General features: G+C 39.1%; 1 protein-coding gene across 16 annotated transcripts in view; it reads left to right on the forward strand.

The window, feature by feature from the left end:
* The window catches only part of LOC103004719 (nuclear autoantigen Sp-100), a 79673-nt gene extending 53384 nt beyond the window's left edge, over nucleotides 1-26289 (forward strand). For 11 of the 16 annotated variants that reach the window (XM_028167145.2, XM_028167147.2, XM_028167150.2 and 8 more), the window contains 5 exons: nucleotides 4779-4832; nucleotides 19293-19340; nucleotides 20609-20713; nucleotides 22432-22574; nucleotides 25173-25260. In XM_028167145.2, the coding sequence (XP_028022946.2) occupies nucleotides 4779-4832; nucleotides 19293-19340; nucleotides 20609-20713; nucleotides 22432-22574; nucleotides 25173-25226 (404 nt within the window). In that variant the 3' untranslated portion in view covers nucleotides 25227-25260. Of the gene's footprint in view, nucleotides 1-4778; nucleotides 4833-5438; nucleotides 5516-19292; nucleotides 19341-19924; nucleotides 20437-20608; nucleotides 20714-22431; nucleotides 22575-25172; nucleotides 25261-25476 lie in introns of those variants that run through there. The other 5 variants (XR_009009102.1, XM_057551706.1, XR_003623645.2 and 2 more) reach the window with 5 other exon arrangements.
* Nucleotides 26290-26631: the final 342 nt, after the last annotated feature.

A 26631-nucleotide genomic window follows, 5' to 3' on the forward strand; every position in this document is an offset into this window, starting at 1 on the left:
TATTCTGAGACCTTGACTACCTTGTATCCAGTTAATCCTGGGAACTACTTTTCGGATTTTAGAAAATGGAAAGAGGCAGGAAATTATTATAAATTCATGCTTAATAGAATAACTCATATTCACTAAATGTATGTAATTTTATATTCCTATTTTAGCAGAAATAATCACCAAAATGATGGTCTCTTTTTAAACATTTACTGTCATGCCTGCTAACACTAAGATCCTAGATTTCTATAGTGATATACTGGTTGACATTAATGTCATTTGTAATCGTAAAAGCCTCAAAAGACAACTGGTCCTGCTGTGTAATTATAGACAGAAATAAAAGCTTCAGATCAACCATTCTCAAACTTTAGTATAGTTTGTGACAGATATTCATCACATTATAATTGGATTGTAACGTGATATTTTAAATTCCTTTGGCAAATAAGATCTTACTCTGCTATCACAAAATCTTTAAGACTTAGGAAGGTTAACTCTTGCTTCCCCATTTTAGGATCAGGAAATAGATGTACAAATGTATAAGGGTAAAAAAGGGTGACTATTTTATGTAACGGGCAGAAAGATAAGAGCTATGTCCCATGATCAGAGCCCAAAGAGGAGATACGAGGGATCTGGCATATTCACAGGGGAATGTATCAGTGCCTGATGCAAGAAAACTTATTTAGCAACAATAATAAATACATATGTATATACATATGTGTGTGTGTGTGTGTGTGTGTATGTGTGTATACATATACACACATATATACATATATATGTATAGGTATTGGTGGGTATATAACCACCAGTATTGGTGTGGATTTTGAAATATATATTCAGATTGAGAGGGAAAAAGCAAAAACCATAAAGAAACAGAGAGGGTAGGAATGGAACCAGTTGTATGATATACAGAACACCTAGAAGGATAATGCCAAAAAGGATGAACAGAGAAATAAAAAGGAACAGATATTAAGAGTATAACTGATGAAATGAGAGAAATCAACACAGGAGATAAGAGAAATCAGGGACAGCGAAGTTCACAGGTGGGCAGAAAATTGAAGAAAAGGAGGAGGAGGAGGTGTGGTTAGATTGAAAGAGACAGAGAAAATCTCTGTTGGATATGAGGTGTAGTCATTGGAGCAGGTGTATTTTTCTTCAGCCCATCTGAGCTTCAAACATAGATCAGCATGACCGCATCAAAGTCTGTTTCCTGGTCGCCATCTACAGTCTGCTGTTTCCTTATTTCCCTTCAATGTCCTGTGGATTCAAAGCTCTAAAAATAAATAGAGGAAGAGACTCAGAAGAGATGCCAATCTATTAGCATGTGATAGAAAAGCCAATTGTGATACTAGTTCTCAGTTATCTTTGTTTTACTGTCTGCACAGAGGAAAAGCTCTTCCTTCTTTACCTACCTCTCCCCCAAAACATTGCCATACACGCACACACCAATACACATACTCATATACAGACAGGTCTGTGCACAGATTTGGACTGTTTTCAACAGGTTTGAAGGAGCCAAAAGAGAAAGAAGAGCTCCGCTTCTGGGTGGAGGGAGGTGACACTAAGTGGATAATGCAAGGAGAAATAATGGAAAAATTAGGCTGAAAAGATATCTGAGTAAGTTTCTTCAAATTAAAAGATATCTGAGTAAGTGTCAAGTTTTTCTAAGTGGACATGAGCTCCAAATATCACGAGATTGGGAAGTTTTGTAGAGGAAGATGGATAATTTTCAAGATACCTCTAGGAAGTTTACCAGAAACATGATAATAAAGTCTGTGACTGATGGACAGTCCTGTGATGTAGAAAGCTCATAGAGAACTGGCAGAAGTAATAATAGTCAATAGTGTGGTCAGTGTCAAAAAAGCAGGCAGATGGTGACAATGAAAGTGGTAAACTGTGAGATGAAGCCAAATATGGTTGAAGAAAATATAGATAAACACAAAGATTGTAATTTTTTTAAAGCCAAAAGATCAAGATAAGATTAAGAGAAACAAACTGAAGCAAAGAGAAAACAGAAAGTGATGTGACAATATAAAGAGGATTACTTCAACAGTAAAACTAGATCCAGAGACAGAAGCATAAAAAACTAGACGGAATGAGATACATACAGGAAGCAATCAATGGAGAGGCATAAAGATGAGGCACAGAGATAACTGCATAGATAAAGGGTTAAAAGATGAGAGAAAAATGGTAGAGAGAGAAAGGGGCAGTGTAAAAGAAAGAAAGGAGAGAGATGGAGAAATTGTGGGATCTGAGATGACCATGAGACAAAAGCAACATTGGCACAAGGGGTGGTTCACACTAGCAGTGAATTTTCAGGGTAAGGTGTCCCCAGGTATCAAAGTGGCTCCTGTAACTCACCCAGATTACAAGGTACCTCACCAAAGGGGTTTCGTGTACTCTTATGGTCTCAATCACCATCTACAATCTAATGGTTCCTAAACACACATTTCCAGCCCAGCTCTGCCTTCTAAGCTTCCAAACTCAATTATCCGAGTGTCAGAAAGGCCTCTGGCTAAGGTCATGAAGGTTCTAGACTTCTCCACTTAGATGTCTCTCAAACTCAACACTTTTAAAACTGAGCACATCATCTTTCCCCCTAAAGAAAGCATCTACTCCTCCAGTGTTCGCTATCTCTAAAACACTTATTAACTGACTCATTCTTTCAAGTTGAAATTCTCAGAGTCATCCGTGACACAGCCATCTCCTCAATTGATGTACCCCATCTGTCACCTAACTCTATCAATTATTCCTTTTATATGTCTCCACCCTGCCCATTTATTTCCATCTCCATGCCAGCACTCTCATCCATATCTATATCACTTCTCACTTGAACGAGGTCTACAGGCTCCTATTTGTCCACCTTCTCATGTTGTTCCCACCAAACACATTCTAAGTGATTTAGCTAAATTGATCTTTCAAAAATGCAATTATGTTCATGCTGCTTTCCTACATAATAGCCAAATATCATTTAATTTTCTTTAGGAATAAGTTAATTCTTCTTCATGTGATCTCCAAAGCTCCATACCTGAGGCTCCTGCTTCTTTCTCCATTCTCACCAGTCCCTCTCATTCTCTCACTCTATGTTCAGACATACTAAACTCCTTTTGGTTACTTGTATTTGCTGAATCCAGACCTTTGCACATGCTTCTCCATCCATTTGGGGCTATCATCTTAGTCACCTTTCTCCCTAATCTGGTTAACTACTGTTTCCATGATACCTCCTCCGGAAGAGGTCCCTCATCTCAAACTCTGCAAGTTCCTCCTGCCTTCTGCATCCCCAGAGTATCCTGTACAATCTGTGTCCTCACATTCTCCATGTTTCAATGTATTCACTCATTAAGTGTCAGTTCCCTGGTTGCTCATAAGATTGACAAGCGTTAACTCTTCATGCATCATCATCACGCACCTCAGCACCTGGCACATGAAAGATGCTCGGCAAACTTGTTGAGTGAATAGAAAAGAAGTCCACTCTCTGTATTCCAACATTTGGAATTTGGTAAAAATTAGTTTCTTATAGTATTTATATGAGAATATCTATAAAAATTATTTTAATAATTGAATTATGTGTGTGTATATATATATATACATATAAATGTAATAAATAATATTTCTGGAAAAGAATAATGTCACATAAAAGTAAGTACAAATGTATATAAAAACGTCGTTAATGGATGGATGGGAAAAGCATATAAAGAAAAAATAGAAAAACAAAGATATATATTTTGGGCAAAGAGGAAAAGAGAAAAGGCAGATTAAAAGGAAGAGACAAGGGCAGTGAGGAGCAACGAAAGAGAAAGCGATCTCAGAGGCGAGTCACCCTGTGATGTAGGCGTCCGTGAAAGGTGGCTGCTCGGAAGGGAGGGGAGGGGTTCAGATGAAAATTCTTTACAAATCATAACTTAGGAACAGAGCTCCAAGGACCTGAGAAGTGTTCCCGTGCCATGTGTTTTTCAAAAAGTGTGTCTAGAAGCCAAGAAGCAAGGACTGAAAGTAGCCAAACATTGACATGATGGGTGAGGACACCCAAGGTCAGGGTAGAGGTGGTTCAGCAGACACCACAGACCCTGGGGGAGCTGTGGTAGGTGATCGGTGTTCAGGGAGAACTCCTACCAGCTCACAACAGGGGGCAGGCCAGTTATGGAAGATGAAGGTCACAGGGCCTGTGCTGCAGGATGTCAGGAGTCTGAAATCAGAGGTCCAGTTCCTGATGCACTTGACTCTAAACATACTTTGACAAGGAGTACATCCAGTCCATGTCAGAATCCCATTCCCCTCTTCGTTTGCTTGAACTGACCCATTGGGGAACTGCAGGGAGAAAAGAATTCTGTTTAACAGAATGGGTCCTGTCGATTATACATGGATGATGTCGTTGAAATACACTGGTAAAAATGGCAGTATCACGGAGCAAAGAAATAAAAGTGCTCTTCTGCTGGTAGATAATAGTGTCACTTTGTCACAACGTTGGAAAGGCCTCAAAAGACAAATAAATGGTCCTTTGCCCTGACAGGAATAAAAGACCTCAGACAACTATTCATAAACTCACCATATAGTTTTGAAGGATGCTCTCTAGCATGTTACTGATTTACACAGTGATTTCTCATTAGCTTTTGCAACTAAGATCTTATTTAATCTTCATAAGAAATTTAAAACCTGAATCGCATAACTGTTGTTATCCCTGGTTCATAAATGAGGAAACTGATGCACATAAGTAGTGAAGAGAGTTTTCAAAGTTTTACAGTTTTTTACAGTTTCAAAATTTTTACAGTTTCTGACCACCACCTGTTACTTTCTAGATACCACGGATACTGGAAGCGATTCTACTTTGGGAAAACACAGTGAGAAAAGAAGTAAGAGTGCATAAGAATTTACTCAATTTTCATGTTACAAATCAACTATTTTTTAATGCTAAAGTTTATTATTATTTTCTATACCTTTAATAAGACAAAGAATTAATGCCTTTTAAAGTAACTTTTTTCAAAATGCTCATACCTTCACATTGCTTTTTATGCAGATGTTAAAATGTTTCTTATAAACACTGATATATATCTTTCCAGAATTTTTCTATGCATGTGTTAACACATTTTGCAATGTAGTTTTATTTATCTAAATAGGATAATTCTATGTGTACTTTCCCTCTTAAAATTATTATATCATACCTAGAAAATTAAAATATTTAACATTTTAAATTGAACTACAAAAAGTCTTTTTTAAGGGATGCTTTAACATGCGCTATTTTCATTTTTAGTGTGGTTGAGTATTTTCCATTTGTTATTGGTCATTTGTTTTTCTTCTTCATAGAACTCTTTGTCATAGAATGCTCGGCCATGTTGTGGTGTTTGTATTTTTCTTACCATGCTGAATGAATATAGAAATCTTTATATGATATACATGTACATTAAATCTTGATTCTATATGTTCCTAACATTTTGTCCCATTTGTTGTTTTTCTTTTAGGTTTGTTAATGGAATATTTTGTCCTAGAGAAGTTATACATTTCTAGGAATCAAATTTGTTAGCTTTTTTCTCGCTAGTTCTTTGGTTTCCTATCATATTTACAACAGCTTCTAGCTGAAGATTTTAAAAATATTGTTCTATATTTGATTCTAGAATATTTGAAGTACCTTATCATTTTTAATATTTACATCCAAAACCCTGTGAGTTTTGCCTATTTGTGTATATGTGAGGTGAGAATTTTAAAAATATTCCTTACACTATTACATTATGATTTCAATCACCACTTCAATCACACAGTGTCTTTGCTTGTCTATATATTAGTTTTTCTTTTACAAGAAAATTGCAGAAGAGAAAGGAGAGCTCAGAAGTAGCACCAGACTGATGATTCACTGGGGGTGAATTTTAAAATTAACTCAAGAAGATTCCCCCATTTCCTTCCCAAGTTCATTGGAAGCTCTAATTAGAAATGCATTGAAGTTGCAGATTAATTTGGGGAGAGCAAAGACTTATACCCATTTATTCACATCTTATTTAATGTTCTTCTACTAAGAATTTTCATACACCTTAAAAAAATTTATATGCTGAAGCCATTTGTTTCTCTCTATGAATATCTTTTTTTCCCATTAAAAAATAGCTGGAATAAATTTAAGTGAGACAAGACTCTCAAAATCTTTATTTAAATAGGAAGTCTATGGTCATTTTATTATCCATTTGCATATGAGGAAATCAGAATGCCAAGGATCTTCTTCTGATTCAATATAAAATCTTACAAGCATCTATATAGTTTAAGGATCCAAATGTCACTTAAAATATTATGGCCAAGCCCCCAAATGATCAAGACAATCAATCAGAATTAAGTTTCTGAAGAAATTGTCTTCATAAGAAGTGGCAATAATTTCAAATGAGGGGCTTATTACAAGACCCCTTCAAATAACTCTTTCAAGGACAAGTTTATATTACAGAGAACAGAACAAATTGGTAATGGTTACAAACAGACACGTCTCCATATTTCACAAGACTTATCTTCTTATGAAATTTCTCAATACTGTCAAATCAATTCTTTATGTAGTTTTGTGGTACAGACTGCTCTCTCTCCTTCTACAGCTATGAGAGGACTTTCCCTCCTCTTTCTGTAATTCTGTTAGTTATGAAGACTTACATTTTAAAAATCTGGTCTCTGGAATTTGATCAGTTAGCCTTGTAAGAAATGCAGGCCCATAGAGTTGGATTGTGTTGGCAGAAATAGAGAAAAAAGGACCTGGAAAGTATTTTTAAAACAGTAAAATAAGATGTATATAAATTTTTCTACTTTAGCCTCCCATCTTGTTGCTAAATCTGAATCAGCTTGTGATCTTTATCATTTTTTTTCAAATTTCCTTTCTTGCCTTCACCTAAATACATAATGTGAATGGTTTGTTCAGTATTTACGTGAGGATGTTTACAATATCTTTTTTTTAAAACTATATATATATTTAATAAGCATCACTACTTATAGGCTAATTATTATTCCCAGTATCTTTAAAATACTTTCTACAGTTTTTCTTTGATCTCCAAATACTGAGGACTCCTCTTTATACACGTTCTATTTACCAGACCTCATCCTTATGGGCCTCATCCCACTTCAATTTTCATGGCTCGATTTACCCATTTCACACTCTCAACACTTCTACAACTTCTCTTTCCTGGAAAATCAGACCACATCTATACCAATGACTGCTAAAACCCAGTCTTCCTTCATGGTACCCATTTTGGCTGAAGATATACAAACAGACTTCAAAACTGAGCATCATTACTGGTGTAGCATGGGAATTTGGCATCATAGAAGGAAAAACCAGATTTGGGATATCCCCCAAAACAGAGGTATAGAAGGCTTCAGCAGAGAGGCCAAGATTTTGAAAGACTTTGGCCAAGCTTGCACTCATGCTAAAGACTGGGTAGAATTCTGTTGGCTGCAGATGAAGTTCCCATAGCTCGTCCTATAATGTGGCAGGATAATTCACAGCGACCCCTACTTCCAGAGAAGAAAGAAGTGAACCCAGAGCTTCCCTTTCTTAAAAACTCTGAGTTTCACCCAGAGGCAAAGAGTCAAGGGTCTCATTTGCAACATAGCCCAGGGTCCGGTCACAGCAATGGTTCCCAGTGACACATATACTTGTTGACACAGCCCCACAATCTAGCAACCTTAGGTGCTAAATGCAACGTGGGAACAGCCGTATTTTTCCACCATGATGAAACAGAAAAAGTACTAATTCCGCAAGGTTAGACCAGCGTCATACCCCAAACACTTGGAATGATTTCCTCCTCCATCTGTCCTTGCCCCAGGTTAAAGTTCCTAGCATTAAAGGAATTCCTTCCTCCTGCTGTGTAGCAGGTAAGAAGAGACTCTGCATTAGAAACAGTTAAGGTTCTGCATATTGATGCATCCAAGAATGTGTTGGATAGTAACTTAAATGAATAAATTAATTCTATCCGTTTGTGAAAAGTTTAATCCAAATATATGACTGTATACTTAAAGCCAAAAAAAGACATTAAAATAAAGGGAGGGATAAAGAAATGTCAGCAAACTACAATTAGAAGGTTGGTAATTTTTCGTAGTTAGTTCTTTGTCATGGATAGTGATGTAGTAATCAATGTTGTTGGCTAATGAGGATTCTCTGTAATCTCATTGTGAGGGTGGGGCTGTCTCTACACCACTGGCTCCCAAGAGGACTATAAAGATTGACCATAGATGAGCGGCCCTGCTGACCTCATGGGTGAGGCAGGGGTAGGCAGCAGGTGTGGAGAGCAGTGTGCATGGGGAGGCAAACATCTTCCCAGGAGCCTGGGCATTAGACCTGAAGGGATCTATCCCTAACAAGCTGGTTTCTCCAGTCAAGAGGATGAAGCTGGTGCAGCTTATCAGAGGGTGGCCTGATCATGGTCTTTCTGACTGGGAGGTCATTGGCTGCCTCTTGCCTCCTAACACCTGGCAAGCCTTGGCATCACTGTGATCAGGTGAGTAAGCTGGGAGAACTTGATGCACTCTCTTGTCTTCTGGACCATCACGGTCTCCTACTTGCTAATAGCTCCTTCCTGGTCATTTGTTGGTGATGTTGATGATAGTGTCGATAGTGGTGGTTCTATCGGTGGTGATGGTCCCTTCGTGGCTTCCTGATATCTACATGTTGGCATGTACCAGAGATTTCATCCCTAAGGATTTCATCCAGTCTGGTAGCTATAAATTCCATCAATATGTTAATGACTGCCGATTATACTTCACCTCCTTTGATCCCTCTATTGAACTGCCAAGTCATAAGTTCAACTTCTTACTCCAAACTTCCACTTGGAGTCTCAAATTTGACACATGAAACAGATTCCTTTATTTCACTCCCAAACCTGTCATCCACCACCACTCACCCTTATCTCAGTAAATGGCACTAATTCTACTCAGTTGCTTGAGCCAAAAGTGTAGAAGATGTGTTTGATTCCTCCCTTTTTCCTAACCCCCACCCCACATTCATTCATCAAGTTTCAAAACTATATATATATATATTTTTAAAAGAACCAAATAGAAATTCTGAGATTGAAAAGTATAATAACTGAAATAAAAAACAATGAAAAAAGTGGGTGAACTCTGAAAATAATTGTGTGTGTGCGTGTGTACACATATACAGCCAGTTCTCATTTTTCTTGGTATATAGGTTTCATGAATCACCCCAAACACAAAAATAGCTAATCTTGTACCTTTGCTCCCAGGAGAAATACAGGGTTTGGTTCCTGTGAGCCTCTGGTCACATTTTTGTAAACCAATAAATATATATCTTTGTTTTATGAGTGTTTCTGTTTAAAGACACCTAATTTAATATATATGTTGATTCATCAATGTTGAACTCACAGCCGACAGCACTATAACTCATGCCTGATCGGAGCTTATCTAACACACACGTTTTCTCCATAAGGCACATGACAGTCTCAGGAACACTAGACAGCACTTCAGCACTAGGCTTGGGGGCCATTTTAAGCAGCAAAATCACCAACAGAAAACACAAAAATGAGAAAAACATGGAACTAAATAGTCGGCAAAAGGACACTTGTTTACAGAATAAGCTGAAACAAGGAGACAGAGCATTGCCTTGTTCAACCTCATCTGGGAACAGGTGCGGCTGGCAACTCAGATTTTTCACTGCTCTGAGCCTCACCATGAATGACCATGAAAGTGCCCTGAGTACTGATTTGGGAGTTGCAAATAAACTTTAGGGAGTGGGTGACTTCACAAATATGGAATCTGTGAATAATGAAAATTGGCTGTATGTATACATATTTTCATTCTTTCTAGAATTAGTTTTTTAAATTAAATAATACATCTGTTCTCATAGGCAACACTTTATTATTGTTGTTTGCCAGATAGCCTGCAATCTGGATTTATATTTAGTCTTTGACCCAAGAGTTCCTTAAGAGAGGGTGGGAGAAAATGTACATTCTCTATTTCTATTTTCTGGGTATGGAGTTGAATATGTATCAGTAATATCAACCTTGTTAAAACATATTATTTGGGTCTTTCATAGCCTCCTCATTTTGTCCACTTGATCACCTGTGGACTGAGCGACATAACAATAAAATTGTCTACTAGTAGAGTGTTTTTACCTCTCATGGTATTTCCTGTATTTTCTACTTGCTTAAAACTTTTTGGCCTGAATCACACTTTCTTTGAAATTCAGATCATGACTCCCTGGTTTCTTTTTGTTGATGTATGCTGAATATACCTTTGTCTATACATTTATTTTCATTTTTTTAAAAATTTCTATTTTATCTAATTAATTTATTTTTGTCTGCACTGGGTCTTTGTTGTTGTGCTCAGGCTTTCTCTAGCTGTGGTGAGGAGGGGCTGCTCTTCGCTGGGGTGCGTGGGCTTCTCATTGCAGTGGCTTCTCTTGTTGCAGAGCATGGGCTCTAGGCGCAGGCTCAGGAGTTGTGGTGCACTGGGCTAGGTGCTCCGCGGCATGTGGGATCTTCCCAGACCAGGGCTCGAACCCATGTCCCCTGCATTGGCAGGCGGATTCTTAACCACTGTGCCACCAAGGAAACCCTATACATTATTTTCAACATTTAAAACTATGTTTTTACTTGAGTCTTTTGTATATGGTTAAAAGTTGGGGTTTACTATGTAATTTAATCTCAAAATATTTTATTTAAATAAGTGAGTTAAGTCCATCTATTTTTATTTTTAGGACCAAAGTGTTTGAATTTGTTCCTGTCATATTAATTTATATTGTTGATTCATCTTGTTCTAGTGTCTTAGATATTAAAAATGTCAACACTCTGCATTCTGTCTTCAATGCATTTATGTGCATGTATGTACTTGAGATACTTAGGAAGGTTTGCATTTCTGTGGTAGTGGTTACAGCTGGGCATATGACTGCTTAGCTGAGACTAACCCTCCCAGCTTTCCCTGTCCTGCCAAGCGACTATGGCATCTGAGTACAAAAAATGTGAGCCTCTTTTGGGTCTTTCCCTTAAAAGAAATGAATGGTTGAGCCCCTGCTCATTTCCCATATTTCCATTGGTTAGGAGTATATACTTCTGATATTTACAAAGGTTTGTACTTTTGTTATAGTGATTACTCTTAGAACTACCTTTATATGATACCTTTGGTCCTCTCTTTAGACAGAACCCATTAATTTCCCACCCAGGAGATTTATAAAATTAGTGTATGTCCTATTTCTCTTTCCCCTCTCACCCAATTTAGGCCACGATGTTCCCTTTATTTTTACCTTTTAGCTATTAAATGTGTTTTATATTTATCCAAATAATACCCTTTGACTCCTAGCTGTAGAACAAACTATGACCTTGCCTTACCACCCATATTTCTCCCTTCCTCCCAATTTTTTTTTAATATTATATCATTTCTATATTGTAAGGGCATATACATGTATGCCCTGGTCTGTCACCTCATCTCCATTTTTATTTTAATCCTTTTGCCAAAATTTTTCCAGTCCTGTCTTGGTTTGCTGAAGTGGATCCTCTAGTAGTCTTCTCAAAGGAACAAGTACTCATAGGAACAGTATTTCCAGAATTTCCCTATTCAAAAGTATTTGTTTTTATTATTTATACCTGAAAATAATTTGCTCACTCTTTACTTCTAGAAGTGTCTTGCACTTCTTGTACTTTTTTTCTGTGGCATTAAATGTTGCTATGGGAAATTCTATAGCCAACGAGATCCCTCTCCCTTGAAAATGACTTGGTTGTTTTGCCCAGGCTGCCCATTCAATTCTTTAAAGTACGGTAACTTTGCTGGAATATATTTCAGGGTTGACTGAAGTCAATTTTCTCTGCTACAGAGTGAAAACACAAGTACTTATGATATGTATATTCATCTTTTTTATAATTTCAGAAAACTTTTTCTTGAACTTATCTTCAATTATTTCTTCTGTTATTTTGGTTTTCTTCTTCAAGAATTCAAATGATTTGTTTACTGCCTTTTCTTGACAGGGATATCACCCACATATTTCTTTTAAAGGAAAGACCCAGAGTCTTCTGCTCGCATCCTATTGGAGAACCCTTAGTCACATGGCCAGAGCTAGCTGCGAGGTGAGACTAAGAAATATAATCTCTAGACAGGCAGCCAAGGGTCTGGCTGTAACTCTATCCCTATGGAAGAAAAGAAAGGATGATTGTGGGTGACAAATAGCAATCTGCTTACTTGTTCTCCATGTTTTCATCCAAAGTCACTGATTTCCTCAAATAAAGAGGAAAATTCAGACTCTCCATTGGTTCAAACCCAGCCTTGTTGTCACCTGAGGCCCTTTGGAAATAAAAGGAACTGGAACTTGGATGCAACACAGAGCTTTGTGGCCAGAGACAAGCCAGCCCTGAGTGAGAAATAAGAGAGAAAGCGTTAGAAAAGTTTGTTGTAACTGATGAACACAGCTCTAAACCAAATGAGGAGAAACAGACAAGAGAGAACATAATCAATTAAGCAGAAGCCAGACTCCTGGTATCACATCAGATCTAAACACAGTTATTTAAACCAAACTAATAGCACATACCACACTGTGTTGGTGCAGTAGAGATAAGTGAACCTCCATTCTCTGAATTAAGTTCTGTAATTTTCATTTCTTTCTCATTCCTTGTTTTCTTCCTCTTCTTCATCTGTCTTCTTTTTCCCACCCCTCTCCCATTCTACTAATGTTTTTCTTGTATACTTTATTTCTTTTGTTCATTCTTTTACATCACATCATATAAAATACTGCTGTTGGGTTTATACAGCACTGTAGAGGTGGCAAGATTTTCCTTCTGGAGTTGAAACATATTCAGATATATTTTGTTTCCATTTCTTCTGATTATTTCTAACACCATATATATATTTAAATATATTATTATTATATATTAAATATATTTTAGAATATAAATGTAAATAAGTATAAATAAATATATACTTATATTTTTAGCATCTCTATCATTTTTTTCTCCATACTTATCTTTATCATCTTGTTTATTTCCCAGGTTATATTTACCCAAGTCTAAGACTTTTGTTCTCTGAGTTTTTGTGAAATCTCACTGCCATACTTGATTTATTATAGTAGTTGGCATGGGTAGTCTAAGCACAGTTTGTTCTTTCTCCTACTTACTTCCTTGTCAAACCTGTTCTCTCAAATAGTTCTTTCTGTGCCCCAGGATGAAATCTTAGCTAAGCCCCAGAGTTGTGCTAATCCTTTTCAGCAGCAGTGATATTCTCATTCAGTATTTAAAAGACTGAGCTGATATAATATTAAAACTGTAAAATTTGTAGTGAGCAAGTTGGATAAGGCCAGCCTCTTCTTTCATCCACACTTCCTCTCTAACACCATTCAGTATGTGTTGCTTTTAGCTAATTCAAACTGAGGAGGAAGGAAAGAAGGAAGTGGTAAGGAGCAGGAATGGCCCTCTTACAATAGATCCTTCATGTCTCCCAGAAATGGCAGATGCATGAGCCACATTTGTGGGTTCTTCAGATATTCACTCTCTTTAGGGAGAATTTCTCAACTGAAGTTCCCCTGATGCAGGAAATCTAACTGATGCCTTACCACTTCCTTCTTAGTCTCCCAGCTTCTAGGAGGTCCACACCCCTCCTGGGGTCACCTCTTTCATCCAAATGATCCTCCTGGATACAGTGTCTCTCAAGAACTAACTGAGCCCCTCCCTTCCCCAGGGAGGCTCGTGAGAACCATGTCTCTTCATGGTCCTACGACCAGTGGATGTGGGGTTGGCTCCCAACGCAGTCACCCTCTCTAGACTTTCCAGGCTTGAGTCTTTAAACATCTCTGCCTCCCTCAAGCTCTTAGAGACACAGATTAATCACCTTGAGACTGAAGCCTTCTCACTTGCCTTGAGGGGAGGGGAACACTTAACTTCTATAGCAAGCCTCTGGTGTCAATAAACAGTATTTGGATAGGAAACCCAAGAACAACCACTCTACTTCCTGTGGGGTATTTGAGTGAGAAATTTCACAAAGAACAATAATTAGCAGGTCTTAAACCCCAAATCTCCCAGTAAGGAGAACTCTGGTAAGCTAAACTAGACTACTTTTGTATCTTTAATTTATTTGGCCTCAACAGGTTTGATGAAAGGTGAATCAAACAGTGCCAGAGAAAGATAGAGAGGGAAAGCAAATATTTTTTGTTTGTCTAAGATGTCTATGGTTGAACAGGGCCAAATTGTAGTCCAGGCATTGAAAGAAAGAGAAAGAAAGAAAGAAAGAAAGAGAGAGAGAGAGAGAAAGAAAAGAAAGAAAGAGAGAGAGAGAGAGAGAGAAAGAAAGAAAGGAAGGAAGGAAGGAAAGAAAGAAAGAAGGAAGAAAGGAAGAAAGGAAGAAAGAAAGAAAAGATAGAAAGAAGAAAGGGAGAAAAGGGGGAGGAAGGAAGGAAAGAAAGAAAAACAAAGAAGAGGAGAAGAGAGGAAAGGAAAGGAAAGGAAAGGGGAAAGGAAATGTGTGCACTTTATGGCCCTGCTTTGGAGATCAACACGTTTGAACATGGCACTCAGGAGATTCACCTGCGCAAACCGCACCATCTTTCCACCCACACCTCCTAAATCTGAGAGCATATTCCCCTGACATATGGTTTCAATCAACGCTTTTTTGATATCTCTAACCCTAAGGTTTTCTAGGACTTGAAGTTCTATTTCTACAAATTCCCCTTGGGCAATATTTTCTTGGTTAGTTCTTTAAATCGTATTTTTTTGTCCAAACCCATGTGAACAAGGTCTTTGGTCACTTTCATGATATTTTCAGCCTAAAAGCCTTCATTCAGGGTTAAGATGATGGCCTATATTTTATCTGTGTAGCTCACCATCACATCTCCCTAGACAATCCAAAGTCTTGCATAACTGCCATTGATTCTGCCTCTCAACCAAAGGAAATCTGCATTGCTTCACTTAATTTTTAAATTTCAGGATGCTTCAGTTTCTTCATTGGTAATGGGGATAGTAAAAATCCCTAAAATAAAGTAGTAGAAGTAAGGGTCTTATGTTCATGTCTAGCATATAATAAGCACTTAACAACTGTTAGCTCTCATTATTATTATTCTCACAGTGTTCCTTGAGATATAAGGAATAAAACTCTGTCTTAAATTCTTTTTTATTAATGTGGATATAAATGAATTTTTATTAATGTGAGGGCAAATAAAATGAAATCTAGGATGAACCCAGGTTAACCATCAAAGGCTTAGTAGGTGCAAGGCTATGGGTTATATATTTTTTCTTTATGCAGTAAGCTTTTGAAAATTTAAAGTAAAATGGAATTTTTGAAAAGCACTATTATATACCATGCAACTTTTCAGCAGCATCTGTTTTATAATTTTCTATTTTCTCAGAAAGAGGGGCAGACATAGAATTGAAATTCTGAGTAACAGAGCCCCAAAGAAAAGAGGCAAACCAAGAAGAAATAAATACATATATAAATTTTACTAACTAAACATCTAAATTCTCATGCTTTAGTCTATGCTTTTGTTAATAGACCTGTTTCTCTATTTACTTTCTGTAACTACTAACCATTGGGAAATATATCATATTTATTCAACTTCTAAAACATGACAGGGAGAGAAATATGATATCTCAAACAAGCAACATGGTGATGAATCCACAACCAAAACCCAGGACCCAAGGGCCACTGAAGTGCTGCCTCTGATGAACTGGTAACTTTTGAGGCTGGAAATAGTTGTAGCCATAAAACACTGTGTAACTCACAAGTGACAAAGATGTCCTGCCTCATGTCCCACCACCCTGAGGTAGTCCTGTGGACTTGGGTCTGTCACTTCACCTCTTCTGCCTCAGTTTACTCCTCTGTAAAGTGAAATGATAATAAAGAGACTGACTGCTCACCAAGGCCCATCCCAGCTTCATATACAGTTTCACATTCTGTAGATCTACCACTGGACTCTGTAAGGACCATGGGCAGCTCTCTCATCGGCATCAAGAACAGGGAGCCCAAGGAGTGTCTTTAATGGATTCCCCAAATCTTTAATGGATTCCTAACATCGCTGGCTGGAAGGGCAGGAACAGCAGCTAATCTTAAGACTCCTTTCTGTGGAGTCAGACTCTCAGTTCCCCGCCCCCCACCACCACACCCTCTCATGTAGAGGTAGACCCTCCTTCCGCCCTGAGCAATTTTCAGAAGACAGTAGAACTCCCCTGAGCTTCCCTTCCAGCAAGGAGAAAGCTGCTGTGAAGGAGAAGTGAGGCAAGCAAATAAGACAGACCCCATCTCCTGCTAGGCTTCCCCATTGTGATCCTGCTCACGGCTCAGCTAGTCTCTGGATCATATCTACAAATTTGTCAAATTATAGACAAATTACAATCTAAAACTCTTTGTCTGGAAAAAAAATTTGGCTAGAAGTTTCCCACTAGAACAGCAGAAGCAATATATTTTACCACCTCTCAGTAGTGAGTGTGGCCAACTTGCTTGGGAATGAAGACATTGGATGGCCCTTCTGGAAGGTTAGCACCCTTGCAGTAGCTACCTCGTTGCCCTATGTGGTTCTTTTGGGAAGAGTATCTCTCAAAAATACTCAGTTCAACTCCCATCCACAGGGCCCCCCACCAGGCCAAGGGAATCATGCTTCTTCATTGATTCCCTTGCTGGCTCCTGGCTCAGCCCTTCTCCCACCACAGAACACTCTAGCCATGACGTTCACCTTTATATTGGTAAGGATGAGTCTGATAATCTCTCCTTCCCTGATGTCCCAAGGACTGAGACCCATCTCCTGTGTGGATCCTTTAACATATTTTGTCTTGGCTTGAGGGGAGGTGTCTGACGATTCTCTTGAAAGAAATGTAGCCTCTTTCACAAGACCTGGAGGTGGGGAAGGCCTGTTCGGCAGAACCAACCTCACTATCCCTTACCATGGTCTGTGCAACAGGGCTAGACTAGCACTTGCTTTAGGATCTAGGCATACTGGGCTCCTATTCTATTGTTCTTAAACACTGAGGACTCTCTGATACTCTGAGGCAACCAAAAGATCACCTAAACATCCTGATATACTTTTTTGCGCATAAAGATTAGTTCCAACCATTAAGAAAATTATTTTTAAATGACTTTTAATTTTTCTGACCACATTATTATTTGTAAGAGTTAATGTAGGGTTTTAGTATAGCATTAGTAGTTGTTTATTAAGATGGTAGACCCAAGAATAATTAAATCCTACTTTGTCCAGGCATTTTACTTTCTGTATCTAAGATAGTAAAGTGCTGGAGCTCGCTAACACACAAATAACCCCTGTAAAGTTTAGCAGCACTTTGTTCATATGATCTGGTCTCCAGACCAAATTTCTGAGAACTGAGCTGGAGTACAACGAGTTTCTGTTTGTTTGCCATGAAGTTGTTTGCCCTCAACAGGCTTTGATGAAATAGAAGTCTAACTCACCAACTAGTCCCAGAAATATTTAAACAGAGAGAAACTGAGAGCAAGAGAATGCACGTTTGCCAATAAGGACTACTGTTGGACAGACTCAAGTTATAGTTAGAGCTGGGGTTTCAATTTCATCACCGCATGGGAGAGGAGAGCAAGGAGAAAGCCAAGAGAACACAAGTGTCTTCTTGTGGGACAGTGGGCCTTGATTCTTGCAGGAAAAGAGAGAGAGAGAATCAGAACTGGCCTTTTCCCACTTCAGCATCATTAGTGACAGAAGAGGACTGTTTCACCAAGACCCACACCTGTGTGGATAACCTTTTATACCTGGCAACTACTAACTACCATATTTGGTACCGTAATGTTCTTTGAAACCAATCCATCTAGAGCAATTTTTAAAGAAAGCTTCATCTACTTTCAGGTCTACATTTTCCCCCATTCACTTGTTCCTCTTAAGTCTTCAAGATCATAGCCATGCTTATGATTCTCTTATACAGGTTTAGTAATCTCTCCTCAGTGTACCTCCCTAATACCTTGATAAACTTCCTAAGGATAACATTTTGTAAGGTAGAACATGTTGATCTTGGGGTGTGATCTCTCTTGGGATGAAAATCATTAATAAATATCTCATGGGGCCATTTTTATTTTGGTGAGTTTTTTTTTTTTAACTTGAGTAATTGTTATGGCAAAGTCCCTGAATACGAGATAACATCATCAACCTGAAGGCTTTTTGTGTTTGGTTGAAGGAAATATTCCTTTCCAGCCTCATTTGGTCATAATCTGCTTAAAGGAAAGATTAATCATGACTGACTTTCTGGAGGGAATTTTCTCCTGGGACTTGCATTACCCAAATTAGCACCCCAGGATTCCAGCCATGGGAACAGAATGATGGGCACAGACCTTTAGCAAGAAAGCATCCCTGACTTCAACATTCAGACACATTTGAATGATGGCAGACCTGAACATGAACATGGACATGATTAATCTTTTTGGACAAAATCAACAATTAAATCAGATACTACATTTTTCTGAAACATCTCTTAAGTCAACCTTTTGTGCCATCTCTAACCGTACAACTTTTGGAACTTGGGCATCAATTTTATAAGCTCCCCTTCATTGAGCCATTGGGCTAGATTTTAAGTCCTTGCTCATTTTTGCAACCATTTTTGATACAAAAATCTTTCAAGTTTAGGTTTGCAGCAGCTATCTGACCTATAGAGTTGAGCATGAAGTCCCCCTTGAGACCTAATATTACTGCCTTTTATCTCTGCCTCTTTATCAAAGTAAATCTTCAATGCTTTTAGTTAATTTGCATTTATATCTGTGCATATCAATTTCCTCATCTGTAAGATAAGGATAGTATTAGTCCCTGTTTGACTAAGTCCCTAATTTGACTAAATTTGCTCTAAGGATAAAGTAAATTAATAGAGGTAAGGTCTAAGGATAGTTCCTGGCACACAACAAGGACTCAAAAGATGTACAACTTCATTACTCTTCTCACCTTGCTGCTCTGTTGCTTGGGAAACACATAAAACACGGTTTCAGTTTTATTTGGAACGACTTGGAGTAAAAGAAATATAGGCTATATCTCAGTTAAACATCATCTTTGTAACTAACTAAGTCTAGACCAGGGTTCCGCAAACTATGGCCCACAGGGCAAATTCAACCCATGAATTGTTTTGTAAATAAATTTTTATCAGAACGCAGCCACAGTCATATCTTTCCATTTATGAATTGTCTATGGATGCTTTTACAATAAAACAGTAGAGTTGAGTAGTCACAAAGGAGATTGTGGTCCACAATACCTTAAATATTTACTATCTGGCCCTTTACAGAAAAAGTTCCTAATTTCTGATCTAAGCATTTGATATTTTTCTTGAAGTACTAGGTAAACTCCTAAAAAGTGACATTTGAATGGTATTTTTGCAAAACACTACTATTTGCAATGCAATGTTATAAAAAGAGACATTTATGTTATTTTTCTACTTCCTCAGGGAGAAAAACAGTCAACACTGGGCCTTTGAAAAGAGGCAGAAAAAGAGGTAAAAATAAGTGATTAATGCAGTTTTAATAATTAAACATCTAAATTTTTATTTTATAATCCATGTTTTTAGTGATCAATAAATTTTCTTAATTGGCTTACAGAGCCGATAGCAAACGTTAGGATAGTCCTTGGTCTTGGTCAATTTCGACCACATGACAGGATGGTGATAACACCCGCTCCGTTGATTAGTCAGTCGATCTGTGAGAGACCCCCAGGCATCCTTGGGCCTGTGCAGGGCTCCTCTCACTGCACTGATAACTTTTGAGGAGGGAAATATAAAGAAAAATGTATAAAAGGTATGACTCACATGATATTTCTCTCACCCTTCTCTTGCCCACATAGAGAGCCATAGGCTCCCCACCAAGGGGGACTCTGGGTGGTAACACAAGACCTATGTCCTAATTCCTAAAATTCCTTTGACTGTGTAACTTTGGCTTGTCAACTGTTCTCTCTTGCTTCAATTTCCTCCTCTGTAAATTGGTGGGTGGCAGGTGAATTAGACCGAATGGCCCCCTACACCCACCCCAGCTCTAATAGAACTGACTCTGGAAGGACTGTTGACAGCCTACCCTCCCCATCCAGAGAGAAGCCCCCAGACCTGTCTTTAAAGGATCCTCCTCAATGTTGGCCAGAAGGGCAAGAGAAGGTGCTCCTGCTACTGACATTCTTTCTAAGACTTTCAACAACTGCTTCAGAGGAATTAGATGCCAGCACCCTCACCCAAGGATGTACAGAAACCCTCTCCCTGAGCAATTTGCAGTTTCTTCTAGAGCAAATTACCTTCTAGCCACAGAGAAAGCTCACATGAAAGAGAAGTGAAACAGAGAGCAAGGTGGGAAGACAGACATTGCCCCTGCTGGGGGTCCCATTGCAATCCTGCTTTTTTCCCCAGGTGAGCCCTCAAATGGGGAGAAAAAATTAAAAGTTGAGGGTTTTTTCTCCATCTGTATGACGTCAAAGCAATAATATGACTATAAATCTTCCTTCAAAACAGCAGGAGGAAAATTATCATGCAATAGGTAGTTGGGACCAGCAAGCTTGGGAATCAGATCCTTCCACAAGAGGTTTGTATATAGGATTTTAGATGATGGTGGTGGAGGGTGACGTTATCTTTATGTACCTAACCTGCCTAGAAATGTACCTGATTCATGGGGCAAATCCTTCCATTACATTTTAACTTATAAAGAAGTATCTCAAGATGGGTAAGGAGAGACGGTACACAGCTTTAGAGCAAGATGGAATGAAGAAACCAATGCTTCCTTGCAGGTCCAAGAATTCCCAAAGAAACAGATATGGATTTTCAGCTTCCTGAACTTCCTGTGACTTGTGGTGAGGCGAAGGGGACTTTATACAAGGAGAAAATGAAAAAAGGTGGGCTTAGTGGTCTTCTACACTTTTCAACTGGAAAACTCCCATGTGAATAATATATTATACAGGGGGTAGACACCTGTATTGGGGGTCTCTAGGTTTGGTGACTGACTAGGAGGACTGAAAGGACTCAGCATATAGTTGAACTCATGGCTGTGATTTATTAAATTGAAAGGATACAAAGCAAAATCAGCAAAGGGAAAAGGCACATGGTACAGGTGTCAGTTTCCAAGAGTCCTCTCCCAGTCGGGTCACCAGGACACACTTAATTCACCAGCAATGAATTGTAACAACACATGTGAAATGTTGTCTGCCAGGGAAGCTGCCCTGAGTCTAAGAGTCCAGGGTTTTTATCAGGGGTTAGTTACATAAGTACCCTCTGCCTAGCACATGCCAAAACTCCAAATTCCCAGAAGGAAGGCAGGTGTTCACATAAACCATACTGTTTGTATAAATAGTTAAGGCACAGTGAGCTACCCTTAAGTTCTGGGAGTGGTGAGACCCCTCCCCAAATCCAAGTTCCCAGATACCAGCCAAGCGCCAACCTTGCAAGCAGACTTTCTAAAGAAAGCAGCCTCAGTTCTGCTCTGTTAGCTCTTTTTCCACACAGCATCCCAGATAGGCTGGAGGAAAGATGGCATTCCCACTCTTCTAAAATTAATAAACATTAGCCTACCAGGCCATCTCCACTTTCCCCCATGGAAAAGGTCTACAGGTGCCCATCCAGCACCCAATACAGGGGCAAGTGCTTCAATAACAGGATGGAAGATGTACACATTTGAGAAATGCAACAGCAACCTTCACAGCCACATTCCCTATAACATCTGTATGGCCTTGTGCTAACTGGGAGAAGCACAAGATTTAGACTCAGAAGACCTGGATTCGAGTTTCAGCTGTACCAAGAGTGTCTATTTTGTATGGGCCAAGTTACTAAGTCTCTGTCATCCTGAACTGTCCTCTACAAAATGAAAATAATAATAAAACCTTCCTCACCGTATTATTATGAGAAAAAACAAGATAACAGATAGAAAAGTTTGCAAATTACAACTGTTAAAGTACAGTACAAATGTTCATCTACCATAATTGATTCCCTCCTCCCAAAATATGGTTCTTTAGGTACCAAGAAATATAAATGTTTTCCCAATGATTACATAGCATATATATAATTTAATTTTTCCCACTTGATAACATTTCTACAATTGCTTTTAACATAAAATAGCTATGAGTCCAAAATATGAGCAATAATTGATTGCCATTTGCTGGCTGATCAACTTTTGTATAGGACAAGGCAGACATGGCTGTGGTGACAGTTGACACACGGCCCCATGTGTGACCTCATCTGCTGCCTCAGATACTCAGCCTGGCTCTATCCCAGGTCTCAGAGAAGAGAAGGGAAAGAATCTTGCCTATTCTTTAGAGTCATCCATTGTTTTCTCTTTTGAATATAGTGAAATATTTTTTTAAAGTAAATGTTGGTAGTAATTACTGTCCTTCTCATTGCATGAGGGTCAGAGTATGCACACAGGGCAGGAAGTCTGCTCCTGCCCTCGCCTTTCGGACTGCTGTGGAGCCCCAGAGAGGGGACTCAGCTATCCTGCTGCAGACTATGAACCCAAAACGAGTAGCCCAGATTCACGTGGGGGGAGGTCAAGTTCTGGGGTTTTCACAGTTGGGGGCACACCCTGGCCACAAAGGGAGCTCAGCTTGTCTTGGTCTCACAGGCACCTCGGAGAAGTGTATACAGAATGCATATGGAAAGTGGTTCACCCTCAGGGAATTTGAAATTGAAGGAAACCGCAAAGCATCCAAGAACTGGAAGCTGAGTGTGCGCTGCGGTGGATGGCACCTGAAAACCTTGATTCAGGTACTCTAATGACAAAGTGCTACAATCAAGGATTTAGTGCCACAAGTCATCAACTTCAAGCTTTAGCAGAATTTCCAGAAAACCATCATGACTCCCCTTGCCCAGGTCGCAATGCGTATATTATCACTAACATTCCATGTGGGTGTTATATTTGCTGGCTTACATTACAGCTTAATCCTCCAAGTGCATAAACTCTTACACTTTAATTTTTTTTTTAATTTTTATACAATTTTTAAAGGCTACTTTCCACTTACAGTTATTACAAAACATTGGTTGTATGTTGTACAATACATCCTTGAGCCTATCCTACACCCAATAGTTTATACCTCTCACTCCCCCACCTCTATGTTGCCTCTCCCCCCCACCCCACTGGTAACCACTAGTTTGTTCTCTATGAGTCAGCTTCTTTTATGTTATATTCACTAGTTTGTTATATTTTTTAGATTCCACATATAAGTGATATCATACAATATTTGTCTTTCTCCATCTGACTTATTTCACTTAACGTAATGCCCTCCAAGTCCATCCATGTTGCTGCAAATGACAAAATTTTGTTCTTTTTTATGGCTGAATAGTATTCAAACTCTTACATTGTTGAAGGTAGGACAGTAAATTGTGGCCTTGGCACTGCCACTAATAATTGCCACTGTGTAGTTTGGTCACAGGAAAGTAAACTAAATTTGGCGGGGGAGGGTCTTAGACTTTTGGTGGGGGGCAATGTTGAAAGTAACAATAATAGAACTATGTATCTGAAAATAATACATCAGAATGAGTGTTTGCTGGATAGCCATCTGAAATTCATTCTTGAAAAATAATATTTTTTAATGAATTTTAAAATATCTCTTTGGTCCTCATCTCGGCCCACTGATGTGGACAAAACGGGCCAGGTCTCTGTCACAGATGAACCCATGCCTTCTGATGCTTTCTGTCACATGCCCCAGACGGTCCTTCCTTGTGCCACTCTAATGATGAGCAAATAGTTATTGAATACATCTAAAGCCACAGGGACTGTAAGGTGTGGCCCCCAGCCCCCAACCAGGAGGAAGGCTGCACATTTATAAACACAGGATTGCACAGCTCATAGATGCCATAATGAGATTCTCTGGCAGGAGGAGATGCAGAAGCTCAGGAGAGGGAAGTTCATTTCTGTCTTTGAGGTTGAGGACAGTTTCATGGAACAGTTTGCACGGAGCTGGGTCTTAAAAGAGGAATAGTTCTGACAAGCAAAAATGTCATAATGAGGAATTCTACATAGAAAGGATGGCATGAAAATCCTCCCCATGACTGTCAAGAAGTTGTGGGTTATAAGTCTCAATACATGAGCTGTGCTGATTGTGGAGGTCCTGCGGCCCCAGAAAGGAGGCTGAACCCTTCATTTAATCATGGGGGAATCGTGGAAGGTTTGGGTTAGGGACTGACAAAGTTGAAAGAGTGTTTTAGAGGTATGAATCTGATCAAGGAATGCAAGATGGATTAGAGGGTAGAGTGCTTTAACCCATGGAGACCTCAAATGACCTTCACCACCTTTCTGCCTGATCCACCCCACTCAACCTGCAAGGCCCAGCTCAAACAGCACACTCTCTGCTGAAGTCCTTTAAAATTCACTGAATTTGTTTCCTATTGCTGCTATAACAAATTCCGACAAACTTGGTGCCTTGAAACAATGTAAATCTATTATCTTACAGTTCTAGAGACCAGAAGTATGAAATCAGTTTCACTGGACTCAAGTCAAGGTGTCGGCAGGGCTGGTTCCTTCTGGAGCCTTCCAGGGAGAACGTGTTCCTCCCCTTTTTCAGCTTCTGGAAGCAGCCTTCATTTCCTGGCTTGTGGCCCCTTCCTCACATCACTCCAACCTCTTCTCCTGTCAACACATCTCCTACTACTCACTCTGATTCTCCTACCCCCTCTTGTATGGACCCTTGTGATTACATTGGCCCTACCCAGATAATCAGAATCATCTTCCATTTCAAGCTCATTCACTTAATTACATTAATAAAGTTCTTTTTACCATGTAAGTTGACACATTCATGGGTCTGGGGATTAGAACAAATTCATGGGTCGGGGGGGGGCATTATTTAGCCTACTATACTCAGCCATCTCCAGATCCCAAAATACTCCATGAGGGCACAGTTTACACTTTATCATCCTTACCCCACTATATGCCAGGTTTTCCCACTTGTCTCCCCAAAGGCCTGGATACCTTTGTGTGTCCAAGGCCACTGATGGGGCCTGCCAGCTGTCAATCACTCACCAGGTGTGTGCCAATGGAGCTATAGTATGCAAGGTATAAAGATAAAAGCTAGAGGGGTACTGGGAGAATGGAAAGGGAGTGGTGGGTATAGAAGTGGTTTTAAAGGAAAATCTGGCAAAACTTTATAAGGAGAGCAAGAGAGAGGATGCAGTTTTTAAAGCTGACTTTAAAGCTGAGTCTGGATAACAGAGAGCACCATGTTACAGACTTGGAGAGGGAGGTTATTTTCCATGAAGACCCCTTGAGTTTGTGTTGACAATGGGACATGAGTGGAAGGTAGTGGAATTACTGATCTCACAAAGTAGAGACAAGGACCCTTCACAGCATGAATCTCATTTTTCTTTCAGAGAGAATTTCTACCAAACCCACCAAGAAAAATAAAAAAGGTAATTATCACATGACCTTCTGGCCATGTCTCATCTACCATATTGTTGATTTTCCATCTCTCTGGCTTTATTTTATAGTTTCTAAATTAACCAATTATGTTGAAATTTGATTCTATAATATGGTGCTTTTACACTTGCTACTTCCAAACATTTCAGTGTGTGAGGCCAGGATTTCTTTGAGCATTAAAATATTTGAGATAGAGGTGCAGGGGTAATCCTTAAAAATAGATAATGAGGCAGAACTGACCTTGTACATTTGTTTTAGAAAAATATGTGAATGGCATACAGTAAGTCCCCAACGTATGAACCTTCAAGTTGCGAGCTTTCAAAAATGCGAACGTGCGTTCTCATGTCCAATCACGTAAGTTAGTTCCCATGTCTGGTGTACATTGTCACGTGCGTGCATCCTCTACAAGTGGTTGTGCTTTTGTGTACTTTATTGTACAGTACTGTATACAGTACAGTAGTACAGTGTCTTTATTTCAAGCTCAGGATGTCTGAAAGCAAGTGTAAAAGCAGCGATGATGTAGCTGGTACTGCCAAGAAGAGCCAGGAATTGAAGGCCCAGAGGAAGGACAGAGAGAGACAAGAGGAAGAAGAAGTAACTGAAGAACCGAAGAGATTCACGACGTAGGAAATGGCAAGGGGATTTTCTTTATTTGAGGAGGCACTGTTATTTTTTGAGGCGCAGGACCCGAATGTAGAATGGTACGTGAAGGTTGCAGCAGCCATTCAGAATGTAATCCAGTGCTACCGTGTCATCTATGATGAGAAAAAAAGAGTTACGACACAGACATCACTGGATCGTTTTCTCAAGAGGGTAGACAGAATTGAATCCAGCAAGGAACCAGAACCTGTGCCATCAACATCAGGCATGAGTGAAATTGCACCTTGCCATCCGTCTCCTATTGCTGACAACCCTTCAGCTCTACCATCTCCCACCTCCTCTCCCTCCTCCAGTCAGTAACTCTTCTTGCCTGTTCACTCGATGCCAGCCCCTGTATGCCAGCTGTTGTACTGTACTACTGTACTTTTCAAGATACCGTACTGTAAGCTTAAAAATGTTTTCTTTACTTTTTGTGTTTGTTTTTTATGTATTATTTGTGTGAAAAGTATTATAAACCTATTACAGTACAGTACTATATAGCCAATTGTGTTAGTCGGGTACCTAGGCTAACTTTGCTGGACTTACAAAGGCACTCTTGGAATGGAACTCTTACTGTACTGTCTTTTTTTTTTTTTTTTTTTTGGAGTATAGTTGATTTACAATGTTGTGTTAGTTTCAGGTGTACAGCAAAGTTAATCAGTTATACACATGAATATATCCACTCTTTTTTTTTTTAGATTCTTTTCCCATATAGGCCATTACAGAGGACATACTGTCTTAAAATTAGACATAAAAGATGAAGTTGGAGCTGGA

The sequence above is a fragment of the Balaenoptera acutorostrata genome, chromosome 8 (genome assembly GCF_949987535.1).
Source record: "Balaenoptera acutorostrata chromosome 8, mBalAcu1.1, whole genome shotgun sequence".
NCBI lineage: Eukaryota > Metazoa > Chordata > Mammalia > Artiodactyla > Balaenopteridae > Balaenoptera > Balaenoptera acutorostrata.